At 41.4% G+C, this 22,062-nt stretch overlaps 3 protein-coding genes across 3 annotated transcripts in view; 1 reads left to right on the top strand and 2 right to left on the bottom strand.

The window, feature by feature from the left end:
* Nucleotides 1–4,128: 4,128 nt before the first annotated feature.
* LOC119798606 (CD59 glycoprotein) lies at nt 4,129–5,270 on the bottom strand. The gene is made up of 3 exons (XM_038308155.1): nt 5,149–5,270; nt 4,596–4,697; nt 4,129–4,447 (listed from the first exon to the last, which is right to left on the bottom strand). The coding sequence occupies exons 1-3, from the start codon at nt 5,192–5,194 to the stop codon at nt 4,299–4,301; spliced, it is 297 nt and encodes a 98-aa protein (XP_038164083.1). The 5' UTR covers nt 5,195–5,270; the 3' UTR covers nt 4,129–4,298.
* An 8,032-nt stretch (nt 5,271–13,302) lies between these two features.
* Nucleotides 13,303–14,081, bottom strand: LOC119798554. Its single transcript, XM_038308072.1, has 2 exons — nt 13,531–14,081; nt 13,303–13,428 (listed from the first exon to the last, which is right to left on the bottom strand). The coding sequence occupies exons 1-2, from the start codon at nt 14,077–14,079 to the stop codon at nt 13,303–13,305; spliced, it is 675 nt and encodes a 224-aa protein (XP_038164000.1). The 5' UTR covers nt 14,080–14,081.
* A 4,880-nt stretch (nt 14,082–18,961) lies between these two features.
* msh3 (mutS homolog 3 (E. coli)) overlaps nt 18,962–22,062 on the top strand; it is a 69,201-nt gene continuing 66,100 nt past the window's right edge. Inside the window, exons 1-2 of the mRNA XM_038308134.1 lie at nt 18,962–19,216; nt 21,885–22,002. Of these exons, the coding sequence (XP_038164062.1) occupies nt 19,085–19,216; nt 21,885–22,002 (250 nt within the window). The 5' untranslated portion in view covers nt 18,962–19,084. The remainder of the gene's footprint in view (nt 19,217–21,884; nt 22,003–22,062) is intronic.

Raw genomic sequence — 22,062 nt, forward strand, 5'->3', positions numbered from 1 at the left:
AAGGGGAGGTCTCCTGATGAGTAGATTAACAACAGGTGTGCAGGAAGATTCCAGCTCCAGGAGACCCACGGCGCACTCTGCTGGAGGAATGTGGTAAAGCTCCAGACTCCAGTCTAAAAGAAAGTAACAAAGAGCAGAAGAGGATCCTCGGCGCCCTCTGGTGGGCAAGCCTGAGGATCCCAACACTTTGATGGCCAACTCCTGCAATTTGATCGTCTAGATCTCTGGTCTTAGATGAACTATGCTGTTTTTCTCTCTCTGGCAGCAAAATCTTCCATGACCAAAGGAAACCGATTCTTCTCAGGTCTTTAACTGATTTTGAAGAAAACAGTACTTTTGTGTTCTCATTATTAATGGGGGTCACTAAACAACAGCAGAGCAGAGCGGTGCAAAACAGGTAGACATCTAGAGGATCATTTCCAGAAGAATAAATAAGATTCATAACCTAAAACAAATAGATCCATTGTACTTGTAATACAATAAGTGAATAAAGCAGTAGATGAACTAATACAGTGTCCACATTCTCAAGATTTAATGGATTTATTTAATCTCAATCTCTAAAATGATTCCCGAAGGATTTTCCTAAAATTATTGCCACAAAATGAAAGAAAGTGGCAAGATTTTCACTTGATGATATCTCATTTTTTAAAGCTACATATTAAAGGAAAGGGGGTTTTAAGAAGTATTTAAATAAATGTATAAAACATGTCCATTGAATAATTATTCAAACATGCTCCTCTCTCAGTCTTAGAATTTACAGTTTCTGTTTCACTGATTATTGAAACGATCAAGCTCGCTTTTCATTTTAGGGACAGCACTGGTGAAGCACCTCCAATCTAGACCAAACCAGCTGCTACACTCTCATATGTCACAGGTTTGATAGAAACTGATTCTGTGTATGGTGTTTAGAAAATATAACACTTGTCATAAATAAATAATTACCACGGTTCCAAAACTTAAACATGTGGGCGTTTTCATTTGTGAGGTGTATAACAGTTTTTACAGCCTTTGTTCAGTTTAACTTTGCCCCGGTCCATAAATTCCTGCAGTGGATACACATTAAAACAATAAAAGTCAAATCCAGTTTTTAAACTCATTACTTCCTAAGTGAGTCAGAAAAGAAAAACATATGTTTGCCACAGAGGCTTTTTTTTTTCTGTGAGAATCAGATATTTCCTATGGGAACCTACTTCTACATGTGGTTGTGGGGCACTAACACCAACAGCGTTCCACCACCCCATAGTTTCCATTCATCGAACAAGCTGCAAAAACTGAGGTTAGCAAAACAGTTCACCATGAGCTCCTCTTAAAACATGCTAATCTAAAATTAAATGGAAATTCTAACAAGTATGATAAAAAATTAAAACAATCAAAAAGATGAATTTCCTTCCTTATAGAACCGATTATTTTACTTTGGCACAAATCAGCTCACTTTTGAAGTATTCTGATATCACTGTTGTTCACTGTAAACCTGAAAAAGTCTGTTTTATTTCTTTAAGAAGAAATAACAGGACCTTTACTGTTTTCGACTTTAGGAGATAGCTCATCAATCTGAAGCAAAGTGTTTTGCCAATGTTCCATTCAATAAACTACTGTGTCTTTTTATTTCTAATCTAAATCATAAGAGCTTCTCTGACTTGTTTCAAAGCCAAGAATAGGTAGTGGTATTCTGTCCTGCATGTTTTAGGTGTTTCCCTGCCTCTACAAGCCTGACTTGAATAAAAAGGTGAATAATAGGCTTTTGCAGCATTTGGTGGCTGCCAAGGAGGTAATGCAATAATTTAAATTGGGTGTGCTCGTGTAGAGACACATCAACTGTAATGGATATGAAACATGGTGGGCCCTGAGGGAACCCTGCTTTGGATAATGGTGTACAGACTGTCTTGATCACTGGCTGCCCCTCTCAGGTGACCTCTTTGCATTTCCTGATGCCCTCCTAATCCGCTATCATAGAATTTCGTACTGTATTTATAATGTCATCTGCTAAGGGATTGCATCCCAGTCAATGAGTCGATTCAATCAACTGGTTTTCTTTAGATAGAAAACTTTGAATCAATTTGACTGTATGATCTGGTTTAACTGTAAAGTGCCTTGAGATGCCATGTGTTGTGAATTGGCGCTATATAAATAAACTGAATTGAACTGAATTTGTTTAATTCCTCCTTTTTCTGTTTTTAATATGTTGTTCTCTTACCTGCCTTAAGCCTCAGCATACATGCATATGTCCATCCTTGTAATATGATGAACATAGTTTGTATAAATAAAAAAAAAAAAAACTAGGAAAATTATTTTGTCCAAATCTGTTAGTCATATTCCAAATTCAGTTTTAGGAATGCTGTAGGACATCAGCGTATGTTTTTGTGAGGTTTAAGCTGTGTCATTTTTTCATGCACTTTCCTAATTTGATTTAAACCTGCTGCTGTGCCAAACAATGTAAAAAACACTTCAGGTTTTAACTTTGTTGACTTTGTTCAGATACGAGATACCTGACCTACAGTAATACATGAATTTGAGTTCATTTAATTTCAGTAAATTTTTCCATGAACTAAAATAGCATTTAGTCACGTAATCCCCCATTATTCCCAATTTGATACACATCAGACCTTTTGGTAAATTAAATACATCAGATTTGCAGTAAATTCTGAGGAAAAACAAAAATTGTTTAGGTTTGCTTTTTATGTTGTTTAAGGCTGTCTAAGGTTTATGTTTCTGATGAAGATCTGAAGAAACAAACTAGAGAACAATAAACAATATAGGCTACGTCAAAGATAAACTATTGCTTGTTTGCTACATGATGTTTGGAGATTAGTTCTGCATTTTTTTTCTCACGGTAACAAAAAAAATGCAGAACTAAAAAAAGGATGTGTGTGTGTTTTGGACTATTGTCTTTTACGGTAATAACTAGTTGTTCTATGTTCAGATTGAGGGCTGAACCACTTAATCGAATTATTCGTGATTAATCAATTATTGAATAATCGTCCACTCATAATGGATTAATTATTAATTGGAGCATAGAGACACTAAAATATATCTTTAGCTGACAGAGTAACCCACTTAGAGCAGTTATTGTACCAACATTGTAAAACAATGTGTGAACATTTTTCATTTAAGATAAAAAAAAAAAGAAAACGTTTTCATCTGCGCTATCAAGAGCTTCTAAAGTATCTTAGGCTGTGTAATTTTTCATGCACTTTCTGATCTGATTTGATCCTGCTGCTGTACAAAATAATGTAAAAAATAAGAGATGTTTTAACTTTGTTGACTTTGTCTTAACCTAATATACTTGACCTGATACATTCATTTTAGTTAATTTAATTTCAGTCATGTTTTTCATGAACTTAACTCAGCATGTATTTACACAACCCCCTGTTATTCCCAGGTAATGCACTCCAAACCTTTGGTATAAATCAAAGTGTGTAAAGAAAAGTGCAATATTACCAAAAATGCAAATTGTTTAAGGTTTGCTCTTTACCTTGCTGAAGGTTTATGTTGTTGATTAAGATTTGAACAAACTGAGACAATAGAGTCCTTATATGTCAGCTCTTTGTTTATTAGTTTAAATATTTGGAGCAGGAAAACTTCTTTACATCTACACTTAACGTCAGCAGCATAAGGAAAAAAGGAAGTGTGTTTTTTGGACTATTGTCTTTTTGGAAATCCCTAGTTGCTTAATATTCAGGTTCATATCAAAAATGTCAGCCCAAATACTTTCCATGTCTGTTTTTTTAGAGTTAAGATCCCTCAAGTTATGATGCAGGTTTTTTTTTCCATATTTCTATTTTGACAATTTTCCTGCAATGCCCTGTCTTGACTAAATAGTTTTTGTCCGTATTTATTACTGTAAGTATGGTGTTGCTTTATCAGTGCACTCCTCTATGGTTACGGTATTTTGTCTTATTAGATTCTTCTAGTTTAATGTCTGCCGTCGCTGTTGCTCTTCTTACCCCTCATTCACACAGACTATATGATGGAACAAACGTCAAACATAATTTGTTGTTGGCAAGAGGTAAACATTTCATAGGTTTGTAGCCACTGAAACAATCTGCTATGCTTCATATTTTAAAACTTGAATATTGAAAATTAGACTTGCTAATTTATAACACTAAAATTATCAACATACAGACATGGTTGTTGAGTAAACAATTTATTAATTTGTGGCTTACATATTCTTACTGATTAAGATTACATGATGAATAAAAATACCACAATTCCGTACTGGCTTCCTGCAGCTTAGCTGCCAAGAGTTCAAACAATAGCAAATAAACAACACCAAAAAACAAACAAAATAAAATGAAGCCTTAAACAAAGAGCATCATCAGGGCTGAAGACAGAAGCAGCAGGATGAGACCGGGCCCGGTTTGTATGGCTCCATTGCACAGGTCCCCTTCACAGCAGTTCATGGCACCAATGCATGCTACACTGGCCATGCAGCTTTTGGTAACCAATCCTTAAAAAGCAAAAGAGGAAACTCATCAGTATGAATAAACTGTATAATGGCCATAAAGTGCTCATACAAAAACATGATTACAATATGAACATGTTTTTGGTAATGAAGTTTTTTAATAACATAGTTCTTCAGATAAATAACATCTTACCTTGTATCTTGACAGAAAAACATCGGTTAAATTGCTCAGGACAGGTTTGGATATCTGTGCATGACTCAACTGTGCTACACGAGTAGCATCTCAATCCACATGCTAAGTAAAGAACAAAGAGAGAAACAACAACTTAAAAGCAAAAATTCCACATGAGCAACAAATAAGACAACAAACTTGACCAACTATTTCTGATTCATATTTACAAGTATGTTTAAAAAGTTTTAAGTCAAGTTTTTCAGTCTGATAATTTTTTTTTGTTTTAAAGCACTTTAATGTGATTATTTAACAAGAATGATCTGGTGTTAATTATTGACTACAATCTGTCTTTACTCTCCTATAAAGAAATGAACAAATCAAGAACTCCATTTAAAATAACACTATGGATTTTGTATAAAACCTGAATAAATAAAAAATTTTCTAAAACTATTCATGCCAACATTAAATACAGAGAGTCGGATAATACTTTTAAACTTTAAACAACTACCCCAATTAGTTAAATAAAGCCTGTTTTACATTTTCCTTTTATATTAAAAGTGAGAGACAATCTTACCAGTAGAGAAAGTTAAAATTAGGACAAGAGTTCCATACAGCTGCATCCTGAACTTCAGCTCTGTAGAGCAGAAACGTTTCTCTCAATTTTTTTTTTGTTCAGTTGCTTTTGATGACAAGACTCCTCCCCATGTGATCTGAATAGAAACAGCCCTAGAATGTCACACTATAAATAAAAAAAACCCCACAGAAGATAAAAAGCAGAAATGAAAACGATGAAGCCAGGGCCACTGGAGGTCATTTTGAACAGGGGGTGCTATAAATTGTTTTTGTTCTTTTTGGACAAAAGACCTATGAGCCTATAGGCCTACTTGAAATACAGTAAAAAGTCAATAGATTTAGGTTAACTACTTTATTTCCATTTACACTTCAGTGCACGTAACCAGCATAGGCGGATCTACTGGGGTGGCATAGGGTGGCAAATGCCACCCTAAATGACAGCCTTGCCACCCCAGCTGCCACCCCAGTTGGCTGTAGGGGTGGCGAGGCTTATAAATTATGGATCATTTGAGAATTACGACCGCTAATTTCCAATGCCGGACTGCAGTGAATGCAGCACGAAATGACGTGAGAGCGACTGAGACTGATTGTTTTGAAAACCAAATGAGGCAAAGCGAGGGAGCCAGGGGTGATGGGGAGAGGAGAAACGGGATGAAACAGGTAAAAACTGATTAACTATCTGTTGAGAAATGAAATCATAATGAAAGCTCAATGTTGCTAGCATAGCTGCAATGTTGATTTTGAGATGATAAAAATCAGGTTGCAGAACGTTATTTCTCTATCTATGATGTTAGTTAGGCCTGACGTCTCAGGCTCATAAAGACATATTTGCGGTCAACTATGACAGAACAGAGACTATCAAGTTTGGTTGTACTCAAATCAAAACGCACAAAGGCTTTGGATCTAAATACATTAGTGAAGCGTTTTGCTGAGCAACATGGAAATCACTGCATTCAGCTGTTATAGTCATGTTAACTTTATGTTATGCTCTCTGGTGAGCCTTTACAGAGCTGTTACATTTTGTTTTAGCACCTGAGAAAGTCTGATATTTCCTTTAATAAAACCAAAAGTGTTAAAAGTTAAAAATGTGATACTGGTGTAAATCCTGCTTAATATGAAGCAGTGTTGTTGTTTCTTTTTTTGTATATATAATATGAAACTATCCAGAAATGACCTGTATGAACCTACTCACAAGCAAAATGTATTTTTATGTTGCTTCTTTTCAGATTTGTGGAGATTTTGATGTAACATACAGAACCCGCCTTTTTGTTGATTTGTTGATACAGCAGTATGGAGGACCAACTCTGCCATATTTAAAAATAAATACAGAAATAAATAAATGCTTAATAAATAAATAAGCATACAATTAATTGCCACCAAAAATACAAACAACAAATAAATGTAAGTAGAAATTAAGTTATACAGCTAGTCATAAAGGTATATAACTCTTTTAATTGGCTTCTTTATTTCTTTGCGTTTTTAATATTTACCTTATTTATTTTTTGTCATTTATTATCTTCAACTTCATTTTTTAATTACTTTTATTTTTAAGTATTTATTTATGTGCATGTTATCATATTTTTGTCTGTTTTATTCTTCCTTTGTATTTTTTTACCCTAGTTATTTCTTCGCCGCTATTTCTTTCTGCCTGCCCTTTTAACATTTCTGCCTGCCATTATAATATAATTTCTAATTACATTTATTTGTTGATTGTATTTTTGGTGGCAATTAATTGTATGCTTATTTATTTATTGAGCATTTATTTATTTCTGTATTTATCTGCCAGACCTTTGAACGAATCACAGCGGCTAAGGAGGGAGGCGATCTACCGGAGCTCTGGATGGATCACAGAGGCTAATAAGGTAGCTCATCTGCCGGACCGTGTGTGTGTGCGGGTGACTGCTGTGTATTCAGCCGGCCCGAGGCTCTTTGCTGCGGGGTAGCATGTAGCCGGCTGTTTAGCTCAGCTCCAAGAGCTCTGTGTGTTATGGTACCGGGGTTCTGCTGTGATCGTGGGCCCGGTAGAATAAAAGCGGGCCTGTGTGTTATGGTACCGGGGTTCTGCTATGATCGTGGGCCCGGTAGAATAAAAGCGGGCCTGTGTGTTATGGTACCGGGGTTGTGCTGTGATCGTGGGCCCGGTAGAATAAAAGCGGGCCTGTGTGTTATGGTACCGGGGTTGTGCTGTGATCGTGGGCCCGGTAGAATAAAAGCGGGCCTGTGTGTTATGGTACCGGTGTTCTGCTGTGATCGTGGGCCCAGTAGAATAAAAGCGGGCCTGTGTGTTATGGTACCGGGGTTCTGCTGTGATCGTGGGCCCAGTAGAATAAAAGCGGGCCTGTGTGTTATGGTACCGGTGTTCTGCTGTGATCGTGGGCCCAGTAGAATAAAAGCGGGCCTGTGTGTTATGGTACCGGTGTTCTGCTGTGATCGTGGGCCCAGTAGAATAAAAGCGGGCCTGTGTGTTATGGTACCGGGGTTGTGCTGTGATCGTGGGCCCGGTAGAATAAAAGCGGGCCTGTGTGTTATGGTACCGGTGTTCTGCTGTGATCGTGGGCCCAGTAGAATAAAAGCGGGCCTGTGTGTTATGGTACCGGGGTTCTGCTGTGATCGTGGGCCCAGTAGAATAAAAGCGGGGCTGTGTGTTATGGTACCGGGGTTCTGCTGTGATCGTGGGCCCGGTAGAATAAAAGCGGGCCTGTGTGTTATGGTACCGGGGTTCTGCTGTGATCGTGGGCCCGGTAGAATAAAAGCGGGCCTGTGTGTTATGGTACCGGGGTTCTGCTGTGATCGTGGGCCCGGTAGAATAAAAGCGGGCCTGTGTGTTATGGTACTGGCCGCTGCAGCAGGACAACCGTGTTATGTTATGAGCATTAAGTGTCAGTCATACAGAATGATTCACATCTAATAAATGTATTGTTTTTATATTTCAGAAACTCAAACAGGACCTCCAGCCAAGGTGCTCCAGCCACGCTATCCATCCAGGCTCCATCCATCCAGGCGTCACCATCCAGGGATGACCATCCATCCAGGGATGACCATCCATCCAGGGATCAGCATCCATCCAGGCCCCATCCATCCAGGCGTCACCATCCAGGCGTCACCATCCAGGGGTGACCATCCATCCAGGGATGACCATCCATCCAGGGGTCAGCATCCATCCAGGCCCCATCCATCCAGGCCCCATCCATCCAGGCGTCACCATCCAGGGGTGACCATCCATCCAGGGATGACCATCCATCCAGGGGTCAGCATCCATCCAGGCCCCATCCATCCAGGCGTCACTCTCCAGGGGTGACCATCCATCCAGGGATGACCATCCATCCAGGGGTCAGCATCCATCCAGGCCCCATCCATCCAGGCGTCACCATCCAGGGATGACCATCCATCCAGGGGTCAGCATCCATCCAGGCCCCATCCATCCAGGCGTCACCATCCAGGGGTGACCATCCATCCAGGGATGACCATCCATCCAGGGGTCAGCATCCATCCAGGCCCCATCCATCCAGGCGTCACCATCCAGGGGTGACCATCCATCCAGGGATGACCATCCATCCAGGCGTCACCATCCAGGGATGACCATCCATCCAGGGGTCAGCATCCATCCAGGCCCCATCCATCCAGGCGTCACCATCCAGGGGTGACCATCCATCCAGGGATGACCATCCATCCAGGGGTCAGCATCCATCCAGGCCCCATCCATCCAGGGATGACCATCCATCCAGGGATGACCATCCATCCAGGGATCAGCATCCATCCAGGCCCCATCCATCCAGGCGTCACCATCCAGGGGTGACCATCCATCCAGGGGTCAGCATCCATCCAAGGGGTCCCATCCATCCAGGCTCCATCCATACAGGGGGCACCAGACCAGGGCGCTCCATGGGCCCCCGGAACTCAATTTTTTATAAAACTTTTTTATTTTTAATAAATATATTTATTGGTTAAGAAATGTCTTCCTTTATTATTCCTATTTTGGACATTTGGTCCCTATGGTTTAATGTGGTTTAATGTCCCTTGGTTAACGCTGCTGAGTGGTGGTGCAACTGTTAAAGGGGCCACACTTGTAAAAAATCCAAAAATGGTTAAATGTTTCAAAATCTCCGCTTTAACATGCTGACGGTTGTCTCAGTGCTTCAATATGGCCAGATGTCCATCTGTTGTTGCTGTTGGGTCGCTGTGAACCAGGTAAGTTGGTAAAACTTGAAAAAAAAATCCAAAATTGGGTTCATGCTGACTCTTGGCTCATTCAAAATGCGCCTGGTTGGCACGTTCTTTGCTCCGAAGACATGTCCAGTTCTTCAGTATAGTCCTGTGTCCATCAGTTAGTGCCTCTGGGTGACCGTGCCCCTGGTAAGGCAAAAATTGGGTTCATGCTGACTCTTGGCTCATTCAAAATGCGCCGGGTTGGCACGTTCTTTCATCCCAAGACATGTCCAGTTCTTCAGTATAGTCCTGTGTCCATCAGTTAGTGCCTCTGGGTGACCGTGCCCCTGGTAAGGCAAAAATTGGGTTCATGCTGACTCTTGGCTCATTCAAAATGCGCCGGGTTGGCACGTTCTTTCATCCCAAGACATGTCTCAACCCTCAATGCCTCATCTTGTCCTTCGCCAAATGCCTCATCTTGTCCATAGTTTCTCGATCCTCAGACATGTGCAATGTCTCGGTGCCCCGGGTTGGCTCAATGAAAAGAACTACCGGGCTGTCCCATAGTTAGATCCATATTAATGTCTAATATGCAATAATGCGGGTTGTCCCCAGCCAATTGTCCTATACTGAGTTATACAAAGTGTCCCGGCGCCCTCTGGTGGTCAATCGGTGCATCTATACCCTAACCTGCTCTAAAATTTTATTTTTTGTGAAACTTTGTCCTGTTTGGGGGTCCGCCACGGGCTCAGAGTGGGCGTTAAAATCGGGTGACCCGGGCATAAGGGTCACGAGGGTTGGCCCTTTGATGGGGCCCCGGGCCCGTGACCCTGTGACCTTTAGTTTGGCCCCTAAAATTTTTCAAAAAAGGCAGTTTATTGCCTCCTCCTGGCAAAAAACTCTCTCAGTCCCCTATTGTGGGTTAGGGTAAGGGTCTGGCTTAGGCCATATAAAATAAAGCTGTGATATTAAAGTCTTCAGTTGTGCTTTAGAGCCATGTATTGTAATATCACAGAAAGCAAATGAGGGTATACTGCTGTATGTTTCAAGAATATTGCTGTAATCGATAGAGCGAAGGCCATGCAAAGCTTATCCAATTATTTATGTAAATTTACAATGAAACTTTTTGCAGTGTAGTTTTACAGACTTATGGACTTATTGACTTTCATGCGTTTTAGACCCTTTCTATGGCCTGAACCTCAATCGAATTCACATCTTGTAGCTCTAAACTAACCCCTAGATTCGAACAAAAAAGTTTGCACCAAAAAAAAGGTAATCACTTTGCATTTAAACTCACAGGCAAAATACAAATAAAACGTTCTGAATTACCAAGTACACACACAAACACAAGCATGTACAAGGTATCAAAAACATGATCATGAATGCAAAGCCTCACACAGTGAAGACACACCCAAGGTATCAAAGATGGATATTTTATATACGTGGAAAGAAATCCTGGCTTGGGTTTGTACCAAAGACCTTTTTTAAAAACACAATCACGTCATCATCCAGCAAATTGTTTCAAAACAAATAAACATTATAAAATAACATTATCAATCACAAGGGCCTTTTTAAATATTGTTTTTCAACGTGTCTTGCCATCCATCTTCTCCTGCTTATTAGTCAGGGTCACAGTAATCTATGGGGGAAAGGCAGGATACACAGGGCAACAGAGATACATACAAGCACACACACACCTACAATTTAGAGATACCAATTAAACTAATAGTCATGTTTTGGACTGTGGGAACCCAGAGTACCCAGGGGGGACTCACAAATGCATGGGTAGAACATGCAAACTTTATGCAGGAAGCCCCTGGGCTTGGGAGAATCAAACTCAGGAGCTTGTTGCTGCAAGGCAACGGTGCTAAAAGCTGTGCCATTGTGCAGCCCTCATGTCTTGCCATAAACAATAAAAAATATATATTAACGTTAGGTAAGATTGATTAACCTTACCTTAGCTTCTCAATGATTGGGTCATAAAATGTGGCCTTAACCCATGGGATATGCTTGTGCTTATTTACTGCAGTGAGCTGACAGGGGTTAGGATACATCCTGGACAGAGTTGAAGTCCATAACAAGGCAATATAATGCACACACACACAGGGCAGACAAACATGCATAAACAAATGCATACATACAGGTCATTTAAAGTTATGTTTTTGGAGTCCAGAGTACCTGGAGCGATTCATTATTCTTGGGGATAACTTGCAGACTCCATCTAGAAAATTTCTTTCTGAAAGGCAAATAGCTGCATCGATATGAACAAAGTAGTTTAAAATGATCACTACATGGTTGTGGGTGCGGTAGGAGATTATTCAATGACTTCTTTCTGTTTGTATGGCATTCTTAATTCTAACGTTGGTTATGCATTTTTGACTCACTTGATAAAGGTATGTGGAAATATTTGACACAACTCATAAAATATGACAGCAGAACAATTGCACACCAAACATTACATTTATTATGCCACTAAGGAACACCAGTTTTAAACATTACCAGGATTCAATGTATAAGTAAACTACAATTTGACAGCTACTTTACTTGCTGCTAAATCTGAAATTAAATTATCTAGTGTGCACCTTGTGGGCTATTTCTCAATTACAGGTAAGTTTAGCATTTTCATTCAACGTGTTTAACCAAAAACAACTAAAAATGAAAAGTTTGATGAGCAGCAACAAAAAATCTATACAGACATTTTTAACTAATCAAAAGGGGGTTTTTGTTTTTTTTTTTTTTAATATTAATATTTGGATTTAGGTTTGTCTTGTTTTATTGGGTTTCGGGGAGGTCCTTTGAATTGCCTGGTACGGAAGGACTACGGGGCTGGGGTGGTTCGTGGATGTGATGCACGGGCTACTACTTTAGTGAAGAGGGGGTCGGTTATGGTACCTCGGAGGCAGAGGAGGAAGGTAGAAGGGAGAATGGGTGAGTATTTGTTTCGGCTGCGCGTGGTAAGGTTTTGGTGTGAGCCTGCTCATGATGAGAAAAAGGGATGGGGCTTTTTCCGGTTGTAGGTGCGTACTAAGTGGCCGGTGGAGGTCTTTATTATTTGGTTTTTTGTCTGTGTTTTGTTGTTTTTATCCTAGGTGGGGTTTTGTTTGGGGGAGTTGTTTTCGATGGGGGGGATTTATGAACTGCGATTTAAAATAATCCTATCAGCCAAAAATCTTATCTCAATAAGTTTCCCTCTACGGAGAGGAATTATGTCTGAAGATTGATGTAATGAATGGTTTATAAAATATAATAAAACAAGAATAACTTCTTAGAGTTCAAATTAGCTGGTCTTGCTAGCAGGAAATTTGTTGTGGTTTTTACATGGAAACACTAGTCATATCCTGGTTCAAAAACTGTCTTAGAAGGTCCTTTATTTTCTCTTCTCATCGATTCATTTTTTGTCACAAAAACAAAAAACAAGCACCAGTAGCAACAGCAGTCCCTAATACCTGGAGTCGATATATACACCTTTTTACCTCATTAAAAAAGTCATTTAACAAAAGCTAAGTTTAAATTAGAATATTTTGTGACCACACCAACATTGGGTTATTGTGAAGTAAGATGGGAAAAAAAAGATAGTGTTTCAATAATAACATATTTATTTATTTTTTTTCTTTACAAAGTAAAAACATGTTAAAAACAAGAGCGACTCGGCAAACCCCCCAGTTTTTAGGGTGAAAGCCTTCTACTAAATGCAACAGACAAGAAAAAACAAGCAGTCTAGATTCTAGCTTGGATATGCAGAATGAGCTTTTTTTCAAAATCTGGGGATAATAGATCCTAGTTTAAATTTGGGGTTTGACACTACTTCAGAGTTATGCACTCTTATGTCTGGCTTTTCCCCCAAAAAATCACAAAAATGCATGACTCTCTGTTGGTGTAACATTAAAAATTCATGTCATAGGTTGCAGAGTAGTATAAGTCCTGAAACTTTCTCAGCGAACTCACCTCATGCAGACTCATCTGTTTCTTCCAATTTTCTTGCCTCAAGGTGCTGAGCTGAAGATCCAGTTCAGCCGTTTTGAATTCGTTTTCCTGTTTTCGTGTTTTCGTGTTTTCGTCTTTCCTGTTCAGCGATTATTTCATCCTTAGCCAAAATGTTCTCCTCTTGCTTTAACTTAATGTCCAGCTGTCGGAGCTGCAAGAAAGGCAAAAAGACAGAACAGGTGAAAGTATGTTTAATGTGTCAAACTAAACTGTTAAAGAGAAGTTGCTTACAAAATTCATGTTAAAAGCTCACCTTTTCAGTTAGTTCTTTCGATGTTGCAGCTTCTTCTGCTTCCGCTGAAATCAATTTGTCCAGAACTAAATCAGCCCTTGGATCCGGTTCTCTGTCAGAACGCGAATATTCTACCCAATATTTGTGATACAACTGAAGCATCCTGATGATCTTCTGCTCGTATTCACCTGCTTCCATAGTAATCTGTTTTTTTAAGCCTAAAAAAACATCCGGAGGTAGCTGGAAAAACATAACGACATCCTTGCCTGATTTTACTATGCTCCCTCTAAGCTGAAGCAACTCGCTCCTCTTTGCTTCATCTGTCTCCTGCTGCTGAGATTCAAGCTTTTCCAGTCTTTCCACTGATTCCTGATGCATTTGAAGGAGCTTTCTCAACTCTTCGTCAACAACAGCAGACGAAGCACAAAACTGGAGGATGCTGGGTAGAGCTGCTACAATCTCCATTTCGCTGGCGCAAGTTTTCAAAATACTTGAAATCATCAGAGTTTCAGAAGAGAGCCTCCTTTTTGCGATCATGGCAGAGTCGGCCTGTAATAAAAATATTGCCATTATTAATACATTTCAACCTTGTTATTATGGTTACTATCTTGTGAGTTGGGATCTGCTTTAAACTGAGAATACAAGTCATTAGGCTATACTGCCAACCCATCTGGTTTTTCAATGGGAAATCATTTCAACATCTATTATTGGACTAAAGTGGGACAAAACCAGACCAACCCAACACAGCCCAATTTTTAGCCATTTCAGGACTAAATCAAGATTATGGCGGACCAACCAAATTTAGCCTAAAAAGCAATGTCTAAATGACGTCTGGTGTTTGGGGGGGTATTATGATGCATCATCAATATAAGGCTACGTTCACACTGCAGCCTGAAGTGACCCAATTCCGATTTTTTTGCCCATATGTGACCTGTATCTGATCTTTTTATGACAGTCTGAACGACACAGATCGGATTTTTTCAAATGCGACCCAGGCCACTTGGATATGTGGTCCTGAATCCGATACGTATCTGATCTTTTCAAATGCGACCTGTGTCTGTACGGCCAGGTCGCATTCATCCGACCTACACGTCATTGATACTTGACAAATGTTACTAAACGTTACTAATCTGCGTCCTACTAAGCGGAGGTGGGAAAAACTAACAACCATGGCGGAAGATAACACAGAGAGCAGTCAATAGAGAGCTCAGTGAGAGCTCTGTACGGACGTTGCTATTACTGCCCCACAAAACGCCATTGCAAGAAATCTGGCTCTCTTTCTTTTTGATCTTCTTAAAAAGATTTCATTCGTAATGTGCCTGCTCCTGTTGGAGAAGAACTTAAAGAACGCAATATACGCTGCGGTATTACGAGTCATGTTTACTTCCGCAAACACTGAGGACGCTTGCTACATGTGACGTCATCGCGTCCTCGAGTGCGCAATGCGGGATCAATTCGGTTGAAAGTTCTTCAGTTCACATCAGTAGATCACATTACAAGTCGCATATACCTCTGGAAGTGTGAACGGACATGCCAAAAAAATACGATGTCTATCAAAAAAATCGGAAATTGAGCATTAAGGCATGCCGTCTCGTGTTCGTTTTTGTGCCTTAGTATCTTATTGGCACGAAGGGTGAAGAATTTGTATTTGGATTTTTATTTTTCATTTGAGGGTATTTATCGGGAGGAATTAGGATGGTTGTTGGATGTTGTTATTTGGTGGGGTGGTGTATGGAAGATGGGGGGGAGTGGGGGGTGATGCGCGGGATTTTTTTTTATGGATATTTATGAGGCGGGGGGTATGGTTTTTTGGTGTGAGTGTGGGGGAAGATGCGGGTAGTTTTTGGGCGGAGGCTAGTGTTGAGGTGATTTGGGTGGTTTGTTGGGAAGGGGGGGTAGGGTATATGGGGAGTGGGTTTTTGTTTGTTGGGGGTTTAGTGTTGGGGTGGGTATGGGTATGTTTGCTTTTGGTTTATCTTGTTGCTGGTATGGTTGGTTCAATAGGTCGGCCTAATTCGGGGGTAGCAATGGAAGTGGTCGAGAAATTGGGGGACATGGTTGGTGGGGGGCTGTTGTGGTTTTGAGGATTGGATTTCATATGGGGGGTGAGGTGTGCGGATTGTATTTGTTTTTTATTGTAGATACCGTGTAAAGTTTAAGGTTGGGCTTTTCGTTTTGGTATTTGGTAATGGTAGGTTATATGGGCCGGGCGGGAGGGAGGGCTTTCTTTATTTCTTTCTTGTTTTCTTTATTTCTTTCTTTTTCTTTCTTTTCTTTCTTTCTTTCTTTCTTTCTTTCTTTCTTTCTTTCTTTCTGTCTTTCTTTCTGATAAAAGCCAAATAACCAGAAAAACCTTTACCATTACGTCGCTCCGATGGGTAAAGTAAGTCTTATTGTTGCTATGACAACACATAGCAAAAAACGGTTTCTAGCCTGTGTGTGTGTGTGGGGGGGGAGGAGACAAAGGGGACCCAAGAGGGCCAGATGTGTGTATTAAGTACTTTTACGGTGTTTTCAGAGCGTTTGACGGGGGGGGGGGGGGGGGGGGGGGGGGGGGGGGGTGAGGTAACTTCATTTTTGTTTACCAGACTGAAAATCTGGTAAACGGCGGAAAGTCTGGTAAACAAGCGTGCAGCTGGCGGAGCTCCGTTCGTCTCCCGGAGCTGGTTCTCTCTTCACCACTCAAGGGTGAAGGTGTTGAATAAATTAAAACTATCCCCACTTCCGGGTCACGTGACCAGACTGGTCCGGCGGTAGAATGTCCGCCTCCCCAGCGGCGGTGCGGGGTTCAACTCCCGGTTGTGCTTTTTGAACTATACTGTGAAATGTGACTGGAGGTTTTTATTTTTATAAAAATATAGATAAATTGTAGCCTGGTCCTCCACGACCACCAGGGACCATGGGCCAGACCCGGTTCAACACACACTGTCCTCCAGAACCAGGGGGCCCAGGGGACATGGTTCCCCACAGAACCGCATCCAGAACCAGGGGACCAAATGGAGATCCTCTCCCCAGAGACAGAGCACCACAGGCCCGCCTGCCTGCATGCAGACGGGCTCGGCAGGGCCTGCTTAACAAGAGCCACGGTCCAGAACCAGGGGGCCCATGGACCGGGACCTGGTTCCCCACAGAACTGCATCCAGAACCAGGGGACCAAATGGAGATCCTCCCCCCAGGGACAGCGCACCGCCTGCATGCAGACGGGCTCGGCAAGGCCTGCTTAACCAGAGTCACGGTCCAGAACCAGGGGGCCCATGGACCGGGACCTGGTTCCCCACAGGCCTCCAGAACCATGGGGCCCGGTTCAGAACCAGTGGGACAGGTGTCGACACCATGGGACAGTGATCGGCAGGGCCTGGGTCCAGAACCAGGGGGGCCCATGCAGCAGGCCCTGGACCGCCCTGGTTCTCCACAGGCCTCCAGAACCATGGGGCCCGGTTCAGAACCAGTGCACACCCCAGGGACAGGTGTCGACACCAGGGGACAGTGATCGGCAGGGCCTGCTTAACCAGAGCCACGGTCCAGAACCAGGGGGGCCCATGAAGCGGGCCCTGGACGGCCCTGGTTCCCCACAGAACCGCAGAACCATGGGGCCCGGTTCAGAACCAGTGGGACAGGTGTCGACACCATGGGACAGTGATCGGCAGGGCCTGGGCCAGAACCAGGGGGGCCCATGCAGCGGGCCCTGGACCGCCCTGGTTCTCCACAGGCCTCCAGAACCATGGGGCCCGGTTCAGAACCAGTGCACACCCCAGGGACAGGTGTCGACACCATGGGGACAGTGATCGGCAGGGCCTGCTTAACCAGAGCCACGGTCCAGAACCAGGGGGGCCCATGAAGCGCCCTGGTTCCCCACAGAACCGCAGAACCATGGGGCCCGGTTCAGAACCAGTGGGACAGGTGTCGACACCATGGGGACAGTGATCGGCAGGGCCTGCTTAACCAGAGCCACGGTCCAGAACCAGGGGGGCCCATGAAGCGGGCCCTGGACCGCCCTGGTTCCCCACAGAACCGCAGAACCATGGGGCCCGGTTCAGAACCAGTGGGACAGGTGTCGACACCAGGGGACAGTGATCGGCAGGGCTTGTTTAACCAGAGCCACGGTCCAGAACCAGGGGGGCCCATGAAGCGGGCCCTGGTTCCCCACAGGCCTCCAGAACCAGGGGGCCCATGCAGCGGGCCCTGGACCGCCCTGGTTCTCCACAGGCCTCCAGAACCATGGGGCCCGGTTCAGAACCAGTGGGACAGGTGTCGACACCATGGGGACAGTGATCGGCAGGGCCTGCTTAACCAGAGCCACGGTCCAGAACCAGGGGGGCCCATGAAGCGGGCCCTAGAGAACTTTGTAATGTTCCCAATCCTGTGAGATAACCGGCTTTCAACTTCAACTTTTAAATAGGAAAGATTAAAGGGGAACGTAGGTGGGCATTTAAAATTCAGAATTAGACTTTATCTACACACTGGGATCCACACACTGCGCCTCCAGAACCAGCGGAGCAAATGGAGCTCCTCTCCCCAGAGACGGAAAACTCTGGGCCCGCATCAACTTCCGTGGAGCAGCCCCTGGTTCTCCAGAACCCACATCATGTCACACACACCACCCGTTTTGCCCACCTCAGCCCACACTGGCACTCAAACGCTCCAAAAACCCAACAGTGATCCCGTATGTCCAACTTGGGACCCCAGGGTCTGTAACATACAGACATAATCAGTTCTCAGGTAAATATATATGCGCTATTAATTAAATTTCACAATAACACAATAACAACTAGGGCTGCAAGTGTTTTGCAAATCGATTTTGATTAATCGATTAACTAAAAGCTTTTCTATCTTAAATAAAAAATGTTTTCTTATTTGTTTACAATTTTGGTATAATTGCCGCTCAAAGGTTTTTGATCTGTCTCCTAAAGGCATATTTTTCAGTCTCTAAACTTAAGTTAAGGATTAATTTATTACTAAATTAGTTGACAATTATTACAATAATCAGTTATTCGCAAATAAATTTGTGAACTTGTGTTGATTAGGCCTCAAAATAATGAAAGTAAAATCCAAATACACGCAATAGTAAAATACATTTTTTTATTTAATAATATTCCAAAATATTCATAAGAAATTTATACATTTTGTACAAGTATTTTTAACAAAAAATGTAAGTCTCCTTCTGGCCACTAGGGGCCGCTGCAGCTCCCCCACTTCCCACGGACCACTAGAATCGGAAACCAACTTCAGCTTCGTGAAAATAAAAGAAGAATCTGTGCACCAACTTTGATTTTGCAGCATTATAGATTCTATTAATAGTTTAATGTCTAGTAGTATCTAATTTATTTCGGTTTTTCTGATTAAAAATGACCAATGGAAGCTGTATTATCTGCATATTTCCGATAGTAGACTCTTATTTCTAAAATACGAAACCGGAACCGGATTAATAGCGTCATATTACGCGCCTGCCTGATGTCACCTCCTGCGCCGCTATGTTTTGAACAGCCGGGATAGTTTTTCCCCACTGCTTTGATTACCTTTGGATCGATTTCTTTTTAATCCTTATAATTAGTCGAAGGTGAGAAGAAATGTAATCATGCCAAAGTCTGTGAAAAAGCTCAGCACGACTCAGACCTCCATCAGCAGGTACTTTGGAGGGCAGAGCAGCAGACAGCAGTGTGAGATTAGACCAAATCCTGCGGAACAGCAGCAGCTCTCAAGAGGAAAGGTGAGGTCCGCTTTTGTATCATAATATTATCATCACCACCAACATTTCACCTTTAACTGTCTTTATGTAACTTCAATAGAATTCAGTTTCGCACTTATTGACAAAACATTGATTGTATACCACAAAGGATAAGAGGAAAACAAACTAGATGTTTTGCTGTGTTGAAATATTGCTGCATCAAGTTACAGTAATGGAAAGTTGGGTGGAAGGAAAAAGTTTTGTTTTTTTAATTTTTATTGAAGAATCAAAGTATTAAAAGGTATATCAAAACAATCATACAAAATTGTAAATTGAATATCTTAAGAAGCTGAGCAGAGTATGTATAATATAACAAATAGAATCATATAGAGAACCTATATACAATTAGAAAACACAAATATCAGATCGTAGAACAGAGTAATTACATAAAAAGAAAAGGAAAAAAACAAAACAAAAAAGGACTCTTGAATTTTAAAGTAAATTTTCAATATATTGCATCATTGATTTAGGCTTTTTACAATGGGCTGGTACTTCTTTTAATAAAAGTATCTCACTTTTAAAAATATTGGGAGATGGGGTAATTTTTTGAAATCGACACTTATGTATGAAAAATTTGGCCAAAAGAATCAAATTGTTATAGTTTGATTCTCTATCCCCAGTACAAAAGGATATGTAATACAATAGTGGTAGCCAAAACATAGGAGGATTTAGAATCCAACCAAACAGAGTTTTGGAAGATGTGCAGCTGTAATTTGAGCTTCAAAAGCCTCCACATAGATTTACTATTGTGCTCCTTTGGCTTAGTCCAATCAAAAACATCTGATTGTTGTCACTGGTTAAAATCCTCTCACTTGGAATTCAATGACTGCAGGAAGACTGGAGGAGACACCCATTTTGAGGTTTCAGCTGTCTGTAAAGATTTAGGTAACAATGTTACCTGCTGGTGTTGTTCACTGTATTTTAGCAAAGAAATCCTTAGAGCTGCCTCAGAAAACTGGCTGATTGTGGAACCTGAGCTTCAGGAGGAGCTGTGCAGATTTGTTCCTGGCTGTGGAACTGTGGACCTGTTCTACACTCTCTGCGGGATGCTGGAGGGTTCATGCCCAGCCGGTCCAGTCATGGGAGAAAGTCATGTTGTCATATGAAACCAAATTAGAACTTTTTGTTCGTCCAATAACTGTGTTTGGAGGAAGAAGACGATGAGTTCCCCCTCTAAGAACACCATCACTACTGTGAAGCATGGGGGAAGTAGCATCAGGCTTTGGGGGTGTTTTACTAAACACGAGATAGGGCGACTGCCCTGTATTAAGGAGAGGGTGACCAGGGCTATGTATTGCAAGATTTTGAGGAACAACATTCTTCCCTCAGTTAGAGCAATGAAGATGGGTGGAGGCTGGGTCTTCCAACAATGACCCGAAGCACACAGCCAGGATCACCAAGGAGTGGCTCTGGAAGAAGCATATAAAGGTTCTGGCATGGCCTAGCCAGTCTCCAGAACTAAAAAGAGAATCTTTTTAGGGAGCTTAAACTCTGTGTTTCTCAGCGACAGCCCAGAAACCTCACTGATCTAGAGTAGATCTGTGTGGAGGAGTGGGCCAAAATCCCTCCTGCAGTGTGTGCAAACCTGGACAAAAACTACGGAAAACATTTGATCTCTGTAAATGCAAACAAAGGCTACTGTACCAAATATTATCATTGATTTTTCTCATGTGTTCAAATAGTTATTTGCAGCTGTATCATACAAAAAATAGTTAAAAAAATCATATATTGTGATTTCTGGATTTTTTTTTTTGTAGAATAGGTCTCTCAGAGTGGACATGCACCTATAATGACCAGTACAGACCTCTTGATGATTTTTAAGTGGGAGAACTAGCAAAATAGCAGGGTGTTCAAATACTTTTTTTCCTCACTGTGTAATGCAGACGCTGAAGCAGTCTGTTATGGTGAAGAGAGAGCTGAGTGAGGGCAAAGCTTTAAGTTTACTGGTCGCTCTATGTTCCTATCCTATGGTCATGAAATCTGGATCATGACCAAAAGATATGTTATACAGAATAAGGACATACATGTCAGAGAATCAACACTTCTGTATTAGATATATTTTTTATTGTCCATATGTAAAGAAAGAAAAGTAAAATATACACCATGTGTGTATAAATATTGCAAAATTTTAAAATATATCTAATCTAAAGTGATCTATATTGAATCCACTTTCTGAATCAAACATTAGCATAGATAAAGGTTTCAATTATATTTAGTTGATATTTTCTAAGCCTTTCAAAATCAATCTAAGCATGCATGTGATTAATTATTGGCTTTAACTCTACATTTATTTTATTGTGAATTATTTGTTGTTTTTCTTCCAACCAATAAGAAAGACTTTAAAAATAACCAAACATGAATATTCCAAGGTACTGTTCAGGTGCAATGTGGTTAATGTAGGTCCTTCCCTGAGTGCACGGTAGAGACACCTCTATAATAATGTATCATTGCTACTTGTTTTTCTTGAACAGGGAGAGGATTCTGCACAGACCAAAGATTACACAGAAATGAATAAATCAAGTGAAATACCAATGGTTTTGATGTAGAAAGAGCATTATAACTTAAAAACTCTGAAAAGTTGGGTTTGCATGAATTGCATTTAATTTAATGCAGCTGAGATTATTAAACCTCCACTGGTTCTTTGCTGCAGCTGAAGCTTTCCCCTGGTGATGAAATTGGATTGCCATCTAAACGAGCCAAAGTAACAGTGACAGATCAGCAGGTGGAAGATCTGGGGTGTGAAGCTGCACCATCTCAGATGGTTAAAGGTGAACATGGAGCACATGAATATACAAATTCACAATTTTATCACATTTAAAAATGAAAGT

The sequence above is a fragment of the Cyprinodon tularosa genome, unplaced genomic scaffold (genome assembly GCF_016077235.1).
Source record: "Cyprinodon tularosa strain WSP-4 unplaced genomic scaffold, ASM1607723v1 ctg63, whole genome shotgun sequence".
In the NCBI taxonomy this organism is placed as follows: domain Eukaryota; kingdom Metazoa; phylum Chordata; class Actinopteri; order Cyprinodontiformes; family Cyprinodontidae; genus Cyprinodon; species Cyprinodon tularosa.

Coding starts and splice junctions, on each gene's coding strand:
- LOC119798606 (XM_038308155.1), bottom strand. CDS start 5,194: ATGCAGCTGTATGGAACTCTTGTCCTAATTTTAACTTTCTCTACTG. Junction 4,698..5,148: donor AATTTTAACTTTCTCTACTG/GTAAGATTGTCT, acceptor TTCTTTACTTAG/CATGTGGATTGAGATGCTAC. Junction 4,448..4,595: donor TTTTTCTGTCAAGATACAAG/GTAAGATGTTAT, acceptor TTGCTTTTTAAG/GATTGGTTACCAAAAGCTGC.
- LOC119798554 (XM_038308072.1), bottom strand. CDS start 14,079: ATGGCAATATTTTTATTACAGGCCGACTCTGCCATGATCGCAAAAAGG. Junction 13,429..13,530: donor CGAAAGAACTAACTGAAAAG/GTGAGCTTTTAA, acceptor CCTTTCTTGCAG/CTCCGACAGCTGGACATTAA.